This window comes from Pteropus medius, unplaced genomic scaffold (genome assembly GCF_902729225.1).
Source record: "Pteropus medius unplaced genomic scaffold, Ma_sr-lr_union100, whole genome shotgun sequence".
Taxonomy (NCBI): Eukaryota; Metazoa; Chordata; class Mammalia; order Chiroptera; family Pteropodidae; genus Pteropus; species Pteropus medius.
This window is the reverse complement of record NW_024341995.1, coordinates 44,096-57,655: the sequence shown is the minus strand read 5'-3', so window position 1 is coordinate 57,655 and position 13,560 is coordinate 44,096. Positions and strand designations below refer to the sequence as shown.

At 62.7% G+C, this 13,560-nt stretch overlaps 1 protein-coding gene and 1 long non-coding RNA gene across 8 annotated transcripts; one reads left to right on the top strand and one right to left on the bottom strand.

The window, feature by feature from the left end:
• Window positions 1–442: 442 nt before the first annotated feature.
• On the bottom strand, window positions 443–7,711 carry PPP1R26 (protein phosphatase 1 regulatory subunit 26). Of its 5 annotated transcripts, none has more exons than XM_039858665.1 (4): window positions 7,597–7,711; window positions 5,372–5,502; window positions 4,472–4,608; window positions 443–4,230 (listed from the first exon to the last, which is right to left on the bottom strand). In XM_039858665.1, the coding sequence occupies exon 4, from the start codon at window positions 4,174–4,176 to the stop codon at window positions 607–609; it is 3,570 nt and encodes a 1,189-aa protein (XP_039714599.1). In that variant the 5' UTR covers window positions 4,177–4,230; window positions 4,472–4,608; window positions 5,372–5,502; window positions 7,597–7,711; the 3' UTR covers window positions 443–606. The 5 variants fall into 5 exon arrangements, with proteins under 5 accessions (XP_039714599.1, XP_039714620.1, XP_039714610.1 ...); XM_039858686.1 differs by lacking the exon at window positions 7,597–7,711 and adding an exon at window positions 7,331–7,349; XM_039858676.1 differs by lacking the exon at window positions 7,597–7,711 and adding an exon at window positions 6,093–7,063.
• A 545-nt stretch (window positions 7,712–8,256) lies between these two features.
• LOC120599619 (uncharacterized) lies at window positions 8,257–11,004 on the top strand. Of its 3 annotated transcripts, none has more exons than XR_005651951.1 (5): window positions 8,257–8,397; window positions 9,209–9,485; window positions 9,688–9,789; window positions 9,896–10,189; window positions 10,669–11,004. It is a non-coding gene; the product is annotated as an uncharacterized LOC120599619 (long non-coding RNA). The 3 variants fall into 3 exon arrangements; XR_005651950.1 differs by adding an exon at window positions 8,596–8,685 and having other exon boundaries at window positions 8,259–8,397; window positions 9,688–10,189; XR_005651947.1 differs by having other exon boundaries at window positions 9,688–10,189.
• Window positions 11,005–13,560: the final 2,556 nt, after the last annotated feature.

Below are 13,560 nucleotides of genomic sequence, written 5' to 3'. Positions count from 1 at the left end.
CAGGACTGGGCACGGGGCAGCAGGGGCTTCAGTGAGGACTGGTGGCCTGTGTGAACTGCCCCCTGGGGCTTCCACGTGCAACAGGGCGGCCAGTGTGCTCGCTAGTCTTTGTGCCTTGCCGTGTTTTTCCAATCAAAGGCTGTGACCACAGTGTTCCGGGGACGTGCTCTGGCCTCCCGGGCCCGGGGTCCCTTATGTAATAAGCATTGTCCCAAGCGAGACCTCGGGGGGCTCTGGTGCTGCTCCAGGAGGGCGTCACTGCTGCCTCCTCGGGCCTGCACCGCAGGCACAGCTGGACGGTTCCAGCAGCCATCACCCCAAAGGACCAGTCTCGGGGTCACTTTAAACCTGGCAGTGACGGGCAGAACCAAGTGTTTGCAAACCAAACAGAAACCGCAGTGAGGGACGCCCTACAAAATCAAACAACTATAGTTTCCAAAAATAGTTTTTACAGCACTTTAAATAATTTACAAAAAAGCTACAAAAATCATACTTACCAGGACACAGCTGTGACACATGAATGGCGTTTCCCGCTGGCGCACACGCGCGCACGGCAGGCCCGCACAGCCACGTGCTGCCCGCTCACGCCGAAGCCGGGGCGTGCACTCACAGGGGCAGAACCTTGCCCTTGGCCAGGGGGCCACCGCCTTCCTCCACGGAGGTGTCACTCAGCTCACTGGCGTCACTGCCCCAGGCCTCCTGGTCGTCCTCCCCCTCCATCACTGTCCGCCTGTACCTCAAGTCTAGAATGTTCTCCTCTGAACCCGAGTTCCTCCTGGCGTGCAAGCCGAGTGCTGCCGGTGCCTTCCTGCTGGACCAGAGGCCCCCGTCCTTCTTCACGAGCAGGTGAGAGCTGCCAAACACGGGGCCGTGGCCGGCCGGGGCCTCTCTGAAGGCCGAGAAGGACGGGCCCTGCAGAGGCAAGCTCAGCGGGGGGCTGAAGAGGCCGGCCGGCTTGCTCCCCCAAGAGACCCCCTTCCCGAAGTGGAAAAACTGCGTGGACAGCAGTGGGGAGAAGCCCGCGAAGGGCACGGCTTTCGTGGGGTCTGTGGTGAGGCTGGGTGCGCACAGGGCCTGGCCCTCCTCCGGCCCCTTCTCCCTCTCGCCCCCCAGGCCCCCTCTCCATGTCACGTCCCCGCCTTCTGAGCTCAGCATCCACGTGCTCTGCAGCCGACTCTGGTGGGCGAAGCTGCCCCACGGGAGGGCGAGGCTGGCCTGGGGCCCCCCGCCTCTGTCTACTCCCGGGCCCCAGGCCGGCGTACTCCGGCTGTGGGAGGTGACGGGCACGGCCCTGGTGGGGCTTCCTGCCCGGGTGCCACCTTCCGCACAGCTGGACAGCTGACCGAAGGTGCTGTCCCCGGCGGCAGGCCCGCTCCCTCGTGGGCTCTGGTCTGCGGGAGGATAAAGGTTTCTCGCACCGGCGGGAGACCCTCGGGCAGACACAGCCCCACCGGTGCGCCTGGGTGATGCGGGCTGGCCTCTGGCCAGAGCAGCCGGGAGACAGGCTTGCTCCGCACGGGGGCCAGCCCTCGGTCCCACGGCTGGCTGAGGGGTCCCCCGGCCCCTCTGACTCCGCGTGCACATGCCAGGCGGAAGGGCCACCTTCCGGCACAGCGGCCCTGGCCTGGGCACGCTCCCGAGCGCGGGGGGACCCCCTGCCTGCGTTTCTGAGCCGCTCACAGACTCTTTGGCCTTCTCGGCTAGGAACTTCCTGATTTCCAGCTCAATGCTGTCATCGCTGTCCACGGAGCTGCTGTCGTCGGACCGGGGGCCAGGGCAGGCAGCTGCACCGTGGAGCTGGGGCCCTTCGCAGGCTCTTCGCGCTGACCGGAAAGCGGGGGGCGTGTCCGCGGGCCCCACACTGCCCGGCTTTGCTCTCTCTGCCTGAGCGCAGGGGACCCTGGAGAGCTTCCTCGCAGGGTCGCCCCTGCTGTCCCACCTGGGCTGTGACAGGCAGCTTTTCAGCAGGCGGGGGCTGCTGTCCTTCCAGTCCCCGCGGGAGCCCGCCGGCTGGGCCAGGAGCTGCGTCTCCGCGGTGCTGAACCTCACCTTCTTCTTGCCCGCGGCTCTGGGGTCCCTGCACCTCCTCCTGAGCCTCCGCTTGGACCGCAGCAAGTCCTTGATGGCGGTGTCCAGGTCCTCGTCGCTGTCCAGCGAGCTGCTCTTGTCCTCCGAGCTCTCCTTCTCGTCCACGCTCCTGGCCTTGACCGCTTTCCCGTGGCCTGGCGACACCTCACTCCTCGCGTGCGGGGCCGCATCGGCCTCACTCAGCGCGACCGTCCTGCAGGGCAGCGGCTGGACCCTGGCCTCGCCCTCCCTTCCGGGGACCTCGCTGGCTTTCCCCTGGCTGTGGTCAGCGTCCGGGGCACCCTCCTTGACCAGCTCTCTCGTTTTCTTGGGAGTGGACGGCCGCACGATGTTGCTCCCACTTCTGCATTTCCTCTTACAGCTCAGCGACAGGTCCGGTGTCTTACACGTGGGGGCCCTGAGGCCACCAGGCTGGCCGCTGGGGCCAGGCGACGGCAGTGGGCTCCATGTGGACTGTGGGCAGGCGTCCGCCCCGGCCAGCAAGCTCCCCGACTGTGCCTTCAGGGCCAAAAACGTCCGGATCTCCTGCTCGATGCTGTCATCGCTGTCCACAGAGCTGCTGTCACCGTCAGAGCGGGAAGGCACTTTGGGGGGACTGAGGAGAGGGCTGGCGGACAGGGGTCTGTCACTACAGTCCCCAGGGGCCGGCAGGATTGTTTTGGAAATGTCCAGGATTGCTTCAGCGCACATCAGCTCGGTGGACGTGTCTGCCTGGCACGGGGACCAGTCCGCCAACTCGCTCTTGGAAGCTGCGTTTCCTGGTGGGGCAGGGGCTCTGGTTTCCTTCGGTGGCCTGGAGGGATGGTCAGGGTCAAGGCCACCCAGGCCGAGGTCCAGGGCCTTCGAGGCCACTGGCTTCTTCTTGCTTGGCGCTCTCCGGTGGGTTTCGGGCAAGGCACTTTTTGTGGACTGGCTCGTGCCGTGGGCAGGAGGGGCGGGCCCTTGCTCCTGGCCCGGCGCAGTTTTCTGCGGCGGCTCGCCGCTGGCCTCCCTCCGCTTCTCCCGCTGGTACAGCTGGATGGCCTCCTCGATGCCGTCGTCGCTGCTGGAGTCAGACGCCTCGCGCACCGGGGCTGCACCCCCGATTCGTTTTCCCCTCACCCCGGGGCCCACGCTCCTCCTGACCCCGCCTTTGCTGGGGGCGGCTTCCGCTGGGCGGCCGGTGGCGGCTGGCCTGGGGGCTGCTGGCTTCGTGCTGCCCAAGCTCTCCGTCTCAGTGGTGACCTGAGACCTGAGGCCTCTGGGCTGTGCACTGGCCTTGGCCAACCTGGGAAGCTTCCGGAAGACAAACTCCTTACACACGCCCGTCAAATTCTGCCGACGTGCCTTGACGGCCGGCTCTCTGCCAGACCCAGACGCCGACCTGGCCGGGGTGTCGCTGGGCTCTGGGTTTCTGTCGGCCGACACAGCACGTTTTGGGGTCTCGTGCTGTCTTTTCTTGCTCAGGAACTGCTCTATTTCTGCCTGGATGCTCTGTTCGAAGGAGTCCTCGCTGCTGACACTGAGTGGGGAGGCGGAGCCCTGGTCCTCACTGGCTCCCGCGCAGCTGCCAGGGCCGCCTTCTGGGCCAGGGGCAAGTTGTGGGGGACACGGGGCGGTCGGAGCGCTGCTCTGAGGCAGCTCTGCTTTGCACTGAGAGTCCCCATCGGTGGCCGCAGACAGCTGAGTGGCCCTGCTCCTGGCTTTCAAGTACTCCTGGATGGCTTCCTCTATGTCCCGGTCCACGGAATCGTCGCTGTCCGGATCCGGCACGGACGGACCAAAGTCTCCGGCTTCCTCATCCCCCCCGGGGCTCAGACCGGCAGCAAGACCACAGGCAGCCAGCGCGGGGCTGGTGGCCCGGCGGGCGTCGCGGCCCGCCTCTGCGCGCTGGCTTCTGGGCGGGGCGCGGGCGTCGCTCGCGCCCCGAGCAGCCCGGGCGCTCTGCAGCGAGCCGATGAGCATCTGCACCTGGGCGCTCACCGCCGCACCCCCCGCGCTCTCCGTCGGCTCCGAGAAGCAGCCGGGAAGCCTGAAGGTCCCCGGCGGGCCGAGGGCGTCCCACCGGGACTGGAGCGCGAGCACAGGAGGGGCGTTCACCAGGAACATCCTAGCGACAGCAGGGCCTGTGGCGGCGAGCGGTGTGTGCGCCTGAGTCACATCCTGGGGGCGGAAAGAGCACAGTGGTGACGGCAACCGTGCCAAGAGGCTGGCAGGCGGTCGGCGTCCAGCCCGCAAACGTCACGGGCCTCGGTGTCCGGGGCTGGGATGGGGACCGCCGTGAAGACGGATGAAAACACTGGACAGCGCCCGCCCGCGCCCACGGGAGCACCCATGTCCTCGCCCGTCCCCCGCTCCGGCTGGGGGGCCCCCATGTCTCTGCAAGCCAGCAGGCCTCACCTACCTCAGAGTCGCCCCGAGGTGCCAACGCGGTAGCGGCCGCTGGCGCTTCTCCACAGGTCAGAGAGGAGACGCATTCTGACCCTGCGTCAGTTAGGGGCCCTCGGGGCCCGGTTCATTCTGGACGGGAACAGCGGGCTCCTGAATGGAAACGCTAGGATGAGCCACTTGCCCACGACCTCCCCAAACAGCTTCCAAGCGTCACTTTTCATTCAGAAACGTCACTATGTGTTTGCCAGACGGACTCATGTAGCCACGTTGCTATTTGGGCCACTTAGCATAAAAGTTGCCCCAAATACAACTGTGTTTTACCCTGTGTGGCTACCCCACGGGTCTGTGTCTCGGATGACAGGTGGCTTCGTCAGCAGAACTGCTGGGCCGGTCCTGGGAACACCGACGACCAGCCGGCAAACAGCCTGCACACCAAGGTCCGTAATGCGGACTGCGAACGGTCAGCTAGAAAACACGACATTCCAGGTAACGCTCAGTTCTTAACATGTTCCTCTGACCTCTCGCGACCCCAGATGTGGACCACAAAGCTGCCGAGATGGATGAGGATGGCTCGGCAGCATTTATAGAAACAAGAAATTGAGTTCTACCCCCAAAACGGTGCCAGGCAAGGCTGTCCCACCCTGGGGACCTCAGGGATGGCCTGGCCCTGTGGATTTGCTTTGCTTCCCACACTGATGCTTCTCCTCCGCGAGCACCCTCTCTGACGAGCACATACTCTCGTTTACACACCACAGTCCTCCCAGGAGAGTGTGGCCCGGCCACCTGAGCACATGTGCCCAACAGGTGGGACCAGTGATCAACCAGAGGGTGCGAGGGATTCGGAAGCGAGGCACTTGCTGTTACCGATCGGTGCTCGATAAGTGACACGACCATGTCCAAGCCTTTCTTGTACCTGACACTCCCTTCCAGCCCAGGCTGTGCGTGACGACACGGCAGCCGACGCCGGCACAAAGCGGCAGGTGCGAGATCCTCATGGCTCCACCCGCCTCGCGTGGCGACCTTGGCCCGTCTCCTCCACGGACTCTGGAGAAGACACATCTAAGTCAGAGGCTGAGGCTACGGCTGGTAAATGACATTCTTTAATTTTTTGCAAACAAAATACATCAACTTAAGGTCTCGAACTTAAATTGTGGAAGAAGTCTAAAATATAGAGTTCGAATGTAGTCAGTCACAACTCGTTTACGACCGCCCCGCCACAGGTCGATACTGTAGGATGGTGACGTCGGAAGGGCGTGACGCTGTCCACCCGTTCTCAGTCCTGGAGTCCTGGCACCCACGGCACCCCACGATCTCCCTCGTAGCAAAACAGTCACAGAGCAGTGGGAACCAGCAATGGGAATGGGCTGGGGGGGGGGCAGAGGGCTCTTTCATTTGCTGGGGGCCTGTGCCCACCTGGCTGTGGTCACTAATCAAAATTACAGGGATTACAAGATGTTAGTGTAGGCCTGAAGCCACGAAGAGTCTAAACCAAGAGTATTAACTCCTTAAACGGCAGCACTGTCTTAAAGAGTGGGCCCAGGAAGGGGCCCAAACGCCCCAGGCTGCTGTGCCAGAGAGCACCGGGGAGAGAACACGGCCTCTGCTAACCTGTTTATTGAGCTCACCACGCTCACCTGGCTGGAGCCGGAGCCGCGCTCCTAAGGACCCGTTTCCTGAACTGTCAAATTACCTCCTCCCAGCGCAAGGAGGAGGCTGAAATTCAGAGGGTGTCTCTAGCAACAGCCTGTGGCTTTAAAACAATCAACTGCGCGGATGAATCACGCTAGAAAACTCGCCTGAACTGCGCTTGGAGAGAACTGAGAGCTGAAGCCCGTGGGCTGGGCTTCGAAAAACGGCCGGCCTGCGCTGAGAGCCAGGGACCAGGTCTCCGGGGTGGCTCTGAGGACACCCACCGCATGCCCCAAAGCCACGTGGTACCAGAATTTGAAAAGCGGTGGAGGGCACCTGACATCAGTCTGGACGCCCACCTCCAGGGCAGACGAAACCTGGCTTACACGTATCCTTACGGTCCAGTTCCCGCAGGCAATGCCCGCCATTTCTCAGTCACAAAGGCGGGGTTCAGCTCCTGTCCTTACCCCTGGGGTTAGGGCGGCAAAAGCCGGGCAGGGGTAGGGCCCACTTGGGACAACCTGAAGTGGGCGTGGGCTAGAAATTCAGACCTCACGACGTTGCAGCAAGGTCTCCCAAGCAAAGCTGCGGGGCCGCCGTGTGTGCCCGGGGGACGGGAAGCCAGGAGTGGCCCTCGAAGCCGACCTTGCCTGCTCTTTCACCCGAGCACCGGGGACTCCCCTGCCTGGGGGCGCTGATCCCGGCCACTGCCTGTCAGAGGGATCCCTGCGCCCGGGGCTGCGACCTGGTCCACAGCCAGGGGAGTGTGAGCACGGCCCTCGGGGAAGGGGACAGGCCTCCACTCGGGTCTGCGCCCCTGCGGTCGTGTCTGGAATCCGGGGATTAGGGGCCAGGGGCCGGCCGGGCGCCCGGTGACCCTCCCGGAAGCTACGCCGGGCGCAGGGCGAGACGGCCCTTCCGCGGGAGGGCCAGGCCCTCGGCCGAGCTCGGAGGACGGGGGGCGCCGGGCCGGCCGGAAGCTGCCCCGCGGGCCCTCACCTGCGCCTCACCTGGGTGCGCGCTGCGCCCCTCGTCCCGCTCTCCGCGCCTCGCGGGCTTCGAGGAACGCGGGGCGCACGGGAGGGGGGTGCCGGCAGCGCGGGGGCGGAGCCCTGAGCTGCCTCCGGGGCCGCGACCCCCGCCCGGGCCAGGTAACAGCCCCCGCCGCCCGCCCCGCCCCGCGCGCCCTTCCCGGAGCCCCGCGCCGCGGTCCGCGGCCTGCCCCTCCAGCCCCGGCGCTCACCTCGGCCCGGCCGCCCGGCCCCTCGCCGCCGCCCCTGCGCCCGGCGTCAGCCCGCCCCCCACCCCGCGTCCCGGGGGAGGAGCGGCGCGCGGGGGGCGCGCGGGGGCGGCGGGGTCCCGGCGCCCGCCCCTCGGCCCGGCGCGGAGGGGGCTGGGGCCGCCGCCTCCCGCTCCCCGCTCCCCGCCCCCGCCCCGGCGCCGAGGGACGCGCGGAGGGCGGGGCGCGCGGGGCGGGGCGACCCCCGGCCGCCCCCTCCCCGGACCTACCGGCGGCGGCGGCGGGAGCGGCGGCCGCGCTCCGGAAGCCGTGCCCGGTGGCTGGGCATCATGGGAATGGCACGGCCGAGTTCCGGGGGAGGCGCGCGGCCCGGCCGGACCCCCGCCCGGCGAGCGCGCGCCCACCTGCCGGCCGCTGCGGAGGCCCGGGGACACCCCACCCCTCCCCGGCCCGGCCCCCGGAAATGCCCCGGGCGCTGTCGGCGAATTAATCGTTTTCGTGAAGTCTGACCCCCACCCAGCACTGTAGAGGCGGGGACCCCCGGGGGCTGCTGGCCGCGCTGAGTAAGTGCTGGGAGTCGGGCGGACGCCCCTCCCCCGCCACCCAGAGGTGGGAGCGCGGGCCGCGCGGGGCGGGCCGCGGGCAGCAGTGCCGATGGCTATTCTGTGCGGGATGGAGTTACTGTGATTATGAGCTGCTGTGCCGCTAGAAGCTCCTGCATGTCCGGTTTCCCCCGTGTGCCCGGCCCCGTGCTGGCTTCTTCCTCCTCGGGGCCAGTAAAGGTGAAGTTCCTTGCTGTGAGGGCACAGAGCTCCAGGCTGAGCCCGGCCTCCCAGCCCTGGAAGCCGGGTCCCTCTGCCTTCGCCCCCGCCCCCTGTCCCCAGGTCCTTTACGCTGGGTGCTGCAGGGTCAGCTTTTCCTCCCAGAAACCGCCAGGCCCCGGCGGCCTTTGCCCTTGGTTTTGCTGAATGCTCCATGAGTCTGGGCGTACTGCCTCACCTCACAGTCACAGTTAAGGACCTTGGGGCTAAGAATGGATGAAGAACCCCCCAGAGGCATGGCGTGGGAAGGTGAGGCTCCCAGGGTTCCAGCCTGTGTCCAACAGAAACCTGGACCGCCTGAGCAGCCAGGACCTGGAAGAGCTTCCCTCAGTCACCCCGGAGATGGTCACTGGACCCCTGAGAGTGTGCTGGACCTGGAGGACGAAGAGGGGGCTGGAGGGTGGGGGGTGGGGGGGTCGGCAACTGGCCTCCCGTGCACACCTGTAGCCACCCCACCTGTCTTGGACATCTGGGAGGGAATCACGTGGTGAACCGCCCTGGACTGCAAGTCAGCTGTTTCCGGTCTCTTCACCCAAGGTGTGACTTGGAACACTTTTCCGGTTTTGTTTTTCAAACAGTCTGGACCTCTTCGCCAAGGCCTACGGTGTCGCAGGTGCTGCTCAGGGTGCCAGGCCAGTGGGGATTGGCCCCGACCAGTGAAAGTGGTAGATCCAGGGCAAGGCACAGACACGGTCCTGTCCGTCAGTCTTTCCCTCCTGGCCCTGTGGCCATAACCTAGATGCCGCTGGGGGTGAAATGGGGGTTCCTTTCCCGTCTGGAAAATGCTGGAGGTTTGATACGCTCAAAGCCCAGAGGCTTCTTCCTGTGGGGCACGAGAAGGGTTGTGTATAGTCTGACCAGTCTGGGGAATTTTGGGACCAAGTGTTAAGAAACCCATTAAAACATTGTTTTCATGCTTCAGTGGATTGTTTTAATGAACAATATTTTCTCATTATAAGAGTAATACTGGTTCATTATCAGAAGTTTGGGGAAATATGTCTAATTAGTCACCTAACAGCCCAGAAACACGGACTAAATATTTTGGCATGTGTCTTCGCAGTTTTTAAGGCGTCCTGTGGCGAACGTCGCTGATGACATGTGCCTGGAAGCGGCCGAGTATTTCCTCGGTGAATTCCTAGAAGAGGCACTGCGGGGCCAGAGACTGACGCCTTCTGCCGGAACGCCCGCCGGACGCGCGTGCGCAGTGCGGTCCGCCTGCGGGCCGGCCGTTGCTTTCCTCTCCGGCGGCCTCTGCATCGCTTGGGTTTTAATTTCTCTAACTGCCGGTGATGTCGAGCATCTTTTCATTTTGCCGTTGGCCGTTTGGAAAATTGCCTGTACGTGTCCTTTGTCCGTTTGTTTTTTTTTTTTTTTTCATTTTTCTTTTGGGCCGTATGTCTTTTTCTTACCCTAGAGCTGCTTCTGTTAAGGATGTTAGCCCGTCTCCGCCGCGTACCTGTGTGGATCATGTTTATTCTTTCACGGTTTCTCATTTATCTTTTCACTGGGGCTTGACTTTTTTGTTTGTTTTCTTTGCAGTGGTCAAGTTTTAATTTGCTGATGTAGCCAAGTCTCTTGAGGTTTTTATGGTTTCCGGCTTTGGTGTGAGGCCCGGAGTGGCTTTTACCATTTTGAGATTTCGTAAGTGTTCGCCGATTTAATGGCTAGATTTCAAAATAAGAGAAAGACTTAAGGATGGAGGGGCTGAAGCCAGAGGATCTTTTACCTGTATCTGTTTGCCCTGAAGGCGTTCACACCACCGTCGTAATTCAAAACACTCAGATGACAGAAGACATCATTTCCTCCGCTGGAGGAAGTGTGACAGTCCCTGGTGGGGGCGGAACTGATGTCCTCTGCCATGCCGCGGCGGCGTGTAAGATGCCGGCCCACACTTTGAGGAGTGGACCCTGAGTCCAGGCGGGTCTCTTTGCTTATCTAAGCAAAAACCGAGAATGCCCAGCAGGAGGGCGTCTGTGAAAAGGATTGTACATCACGCACCGCTGAGCCTCTGATGGAAAGAACGAGGCGGGCCTGTGCCCAGGTAAAGCCTCATCCAGGTGTGCTCTCAGGAGCAGGTGGGAGGTGGCAGGTGACCTGCTGCCTGGCCAGTGGAGGTACAGACTCACACTGTCCCCCCTGGATCTGACAGCAGCCCTCAGTGGGATTTCACTGGGGAGTGGCCGAGGGTGGGGGTGGGGGTTGGCAAGGGGATGCTTTATTGTTCCTTTTACACTGTTTCAGTTTTTTAACGTTGAGCATTGTTTTCATCTATAAAAAAGTTAACTCTCGTGAAGTATTTAATGGGACTCTGTGGATGTTAACGTATGCAAATGCAGTCATATGCATATCCCACGCAGAGCAACCACTGACTCGATTGGATCTTTGGAAATACAACAAGTTTGAAAATCTTTTACCTCAGAAGCGACTTCTGCCAGCTTTATTCAGTTTTATCTCTTGAGTGCCAGGTCCTTAGGATGCTCCTGGCATGAATTTCGCCGTGTTGCTCACGTACCATTTCAGGGGACGACGTGACACTGAGTTTGCCTGTTTCTAAGGGAGCGTTCTAACCTGAAGCAGAGCAGAAGCCTCTTGAGAGGCAATGATTCGGGAGGGCCCAGTCACACTGTAAACAGAAACTGGACACATCTCGGATTTGTTCAAGAAAGGGCCAGATGGCTTCCAGCTCGAGATCCGAGAGGAAAAAGATTTTCTCGCTCTGAGTCTTCGCAGAAAACAAATTGGACGAAGGCCCTTATTAGGCAATTTAGGGATGTTTGCTCCTGTCCTCAGAGGGCCTGGTGGCCCCTGGAGGTGGCCGGAATGGGACTCAGGACCAGGAGGGGGGCCCCCTTTGAAGATAGGAAAACCCGTGCGGAAGAAATCGGGCATCTTCGAGCTCCGGGACAGGAGCCCACCTCAGGCCAGTCCCCCACGGAGGGGAAGTGTGTGTGGGGTTAGTGGGTGACACCCTTGGGCCGCAGGACCGGGCAGAGGGACTTGGCTGTGATGTGGATCTGACAGAGGCCCCGGCCGAGATGGCTGCTCGGTGGCCCCAGTTGAGGGAAGTGGCTGGGTTTTGACAACTCTTGCACTGAGGTCACTGGATGGGTCTGCCCTTGGAGGGCAGTGACCTTGGCCCAGGAGTGTCCTTCAGGCTGAGACGTGGCCGGCACAGGCTGCACGTCTGCCACCTCTGCCTGGAACGGGGTCGGGCAGCTGGCCTGTGTCCACCACCAGCATCCGAGACTGTATTCCGTTGGAAGCATCTACTTGAATCTTATGCTTCAGAAACTCTGCCCGCCACTCTGTCGCCATATTTCAGGCAAAGCTCAGTTAACTTGTTAAATCTTTCTCCGAAATTTTATTTTAGCTCCATTCAGCGTAAGAGGCTGCGGAAAACGTGTGAAGAAATCAGAAGATGACGAGTATTAGATACACGAATCAGAACTAGAATTTTAACCCTCGGGATTAAAACGATGCAAATACGAGAAGCAAAACGTGTTCTGGCTACACTCGCCCCAGCCGAGCGTCGAGACTCGGCGGGCGTGACAGCGAGGGTTCCCGCGTCGGCCTCAGACGTCCCCCCACTCCGTCGAAATCCCGTTTCCGGTTCCCCGAGGCAGAGGAAGAGAGCACCCACCCACCACACAGTCTCTGAGCTGGGCAAAGGCCGCTAGAGAACTTTCTGGAGAACAAAGAGATCTCTGTGGGTTGCCAGATCTTCCTGCGACGCCCAGAGCGAGCCTCGAAGTCTTGGCTGTGGAGAATGTCACTTCAGGTCATCTGAAGTGGAGAATGTCACTTCAGGTCATCTGAAGACCCCAGCCTCAGGCCTCTAGGACTGGGGCAGAAAAGGATCTGAGCACAACATTTGTGATTGTAAAAGGAGAGACTTTTCCTGAAGGATCCAGCGCTGGCTGAGGGACCGGGTTGGGGGAGAGGTCACTGTCTGAGCACAGACCCCATCCCTCTGCCGGAGGCACTGACCAGGGGACAGGGACCCTGGGCTTTAGGGACGGGCCAGTGGCAGAGGGCTTAGTCCAGTGTCCCGCTGCAAATCCAGACGCTTGTCCTCGGCTGCATGTGGTGATGCTTCAGCACGTCCCATGGTCTCAGTTTTCTTACCCACCGGGGTCGAGAATTGTAGACCTCGGATGGACGGCATGACACCGAACCTGCGACCTCGATCTGGGGGACAGATTAAGGAGTAAAACCTGACAAGGTCCCCACATGCCAGAAATGGGGCGGCGTGAGCTTCGGCGAGCGTGGCAGCCATGGCCGAGGGTAAACGTGTGGGTGCGCTGAGATCGGTCACCTCGAGCATGATGGGTCAGCTCCTGGGGGACAAGCAGGTGAAGAGGAAGAAGCGGCACTTTCCCCGCCTTTCCCTTGGGACCGGCGCCCACTAGCGTGGACGGGAATGCCGGAGCGTCGCCCCTTCGCAGCTCCCGCCGCGGTGGCCCCTCCGACGGAAAAGCAGACCTCCGCGCCCTGACGGAGAACAGCAGCCCCGAGGGTTGGCCCAGGGGACGGGGCCTGAGTGATGGGGCCCCCGGCCTGGCCGCCACCTCGTGGAGCTGCGTGTGGAGGGGGCGCCGGCAGCCCACAGACGGCGGGGAACCGGCAGGGGCGGGGGCCAGATCCAGAGTCAGGCAAAGAAGGGATGTTGAAGGCCCTGGTGTGTGTCACCAGCGTTGCTGTCCCCTCTCCCTGCCGAGACCCCAGGGGTCCCCTCAAAGCTTCCCCAGGGGCTTCTGGGGGGAAAGCCCTTGAGAGCGAGACCCCCAGACGGTGGCACGCAGGACTTTCTCACCCCCTGTGGTGGCCGTGGCTCCAGGCGGGCAGGTCTGGGCTCCACTCTGAACCCCCGTCTCCAGGTTTCAGGGTGGCGGTCGGCCCCACAGCCCAAGTGGAGAGACGGGCCCGGGAATGGTGGCTGGTTTTGTGTGTGTGGCTCTTTCTTGTTCCGAGGTGGCCTCCTGGCCTGTACAAGGGGGAGCGGGGACCAGGGCGGCCGCCTCCCTGACCCCTGCCAGGCGTTTCCGTCGGGGTCCCTGCTGCCTTCCTGTCTCCAGCCGACCGCCATCTGCGTGCCACGCCCGCCCTCCCAGCTCCCTTGGGCTGCTGTGTTCTACCTCGCTGGCTCTTTAAGAACTGATGGGCTCTGCACGCTCGGGCAGGCCACCGGCCCCCGCCCGCCTGTCCCAGACTGCCACACAGGAGAGTCTGGATGGAAGGCAGCCAGCATGTTTCCACACCCACTGAGCTGAAGTGGGGGGCTGCCGATGTGTTTCCGGGGGGCCTCAGCACGGGCTGTCCGGAGGGTCTCGGCCGCGTGTCAGAGTGAGCAGGTCCTGCCCCGACGTCAGAGCCACGGTCACCATCCACTGGACCGTGACTTAAATCCCCAGC

Coding starts and splice junctions, on each gene's coding strand:
- PPP1R26 (XM_039858665.1), bottom strand. CDS start 4,176: ATGTTCCTGGTGAACGCCCCTCCTGTGCTCGCGCTCCAGTCCCGGTGG.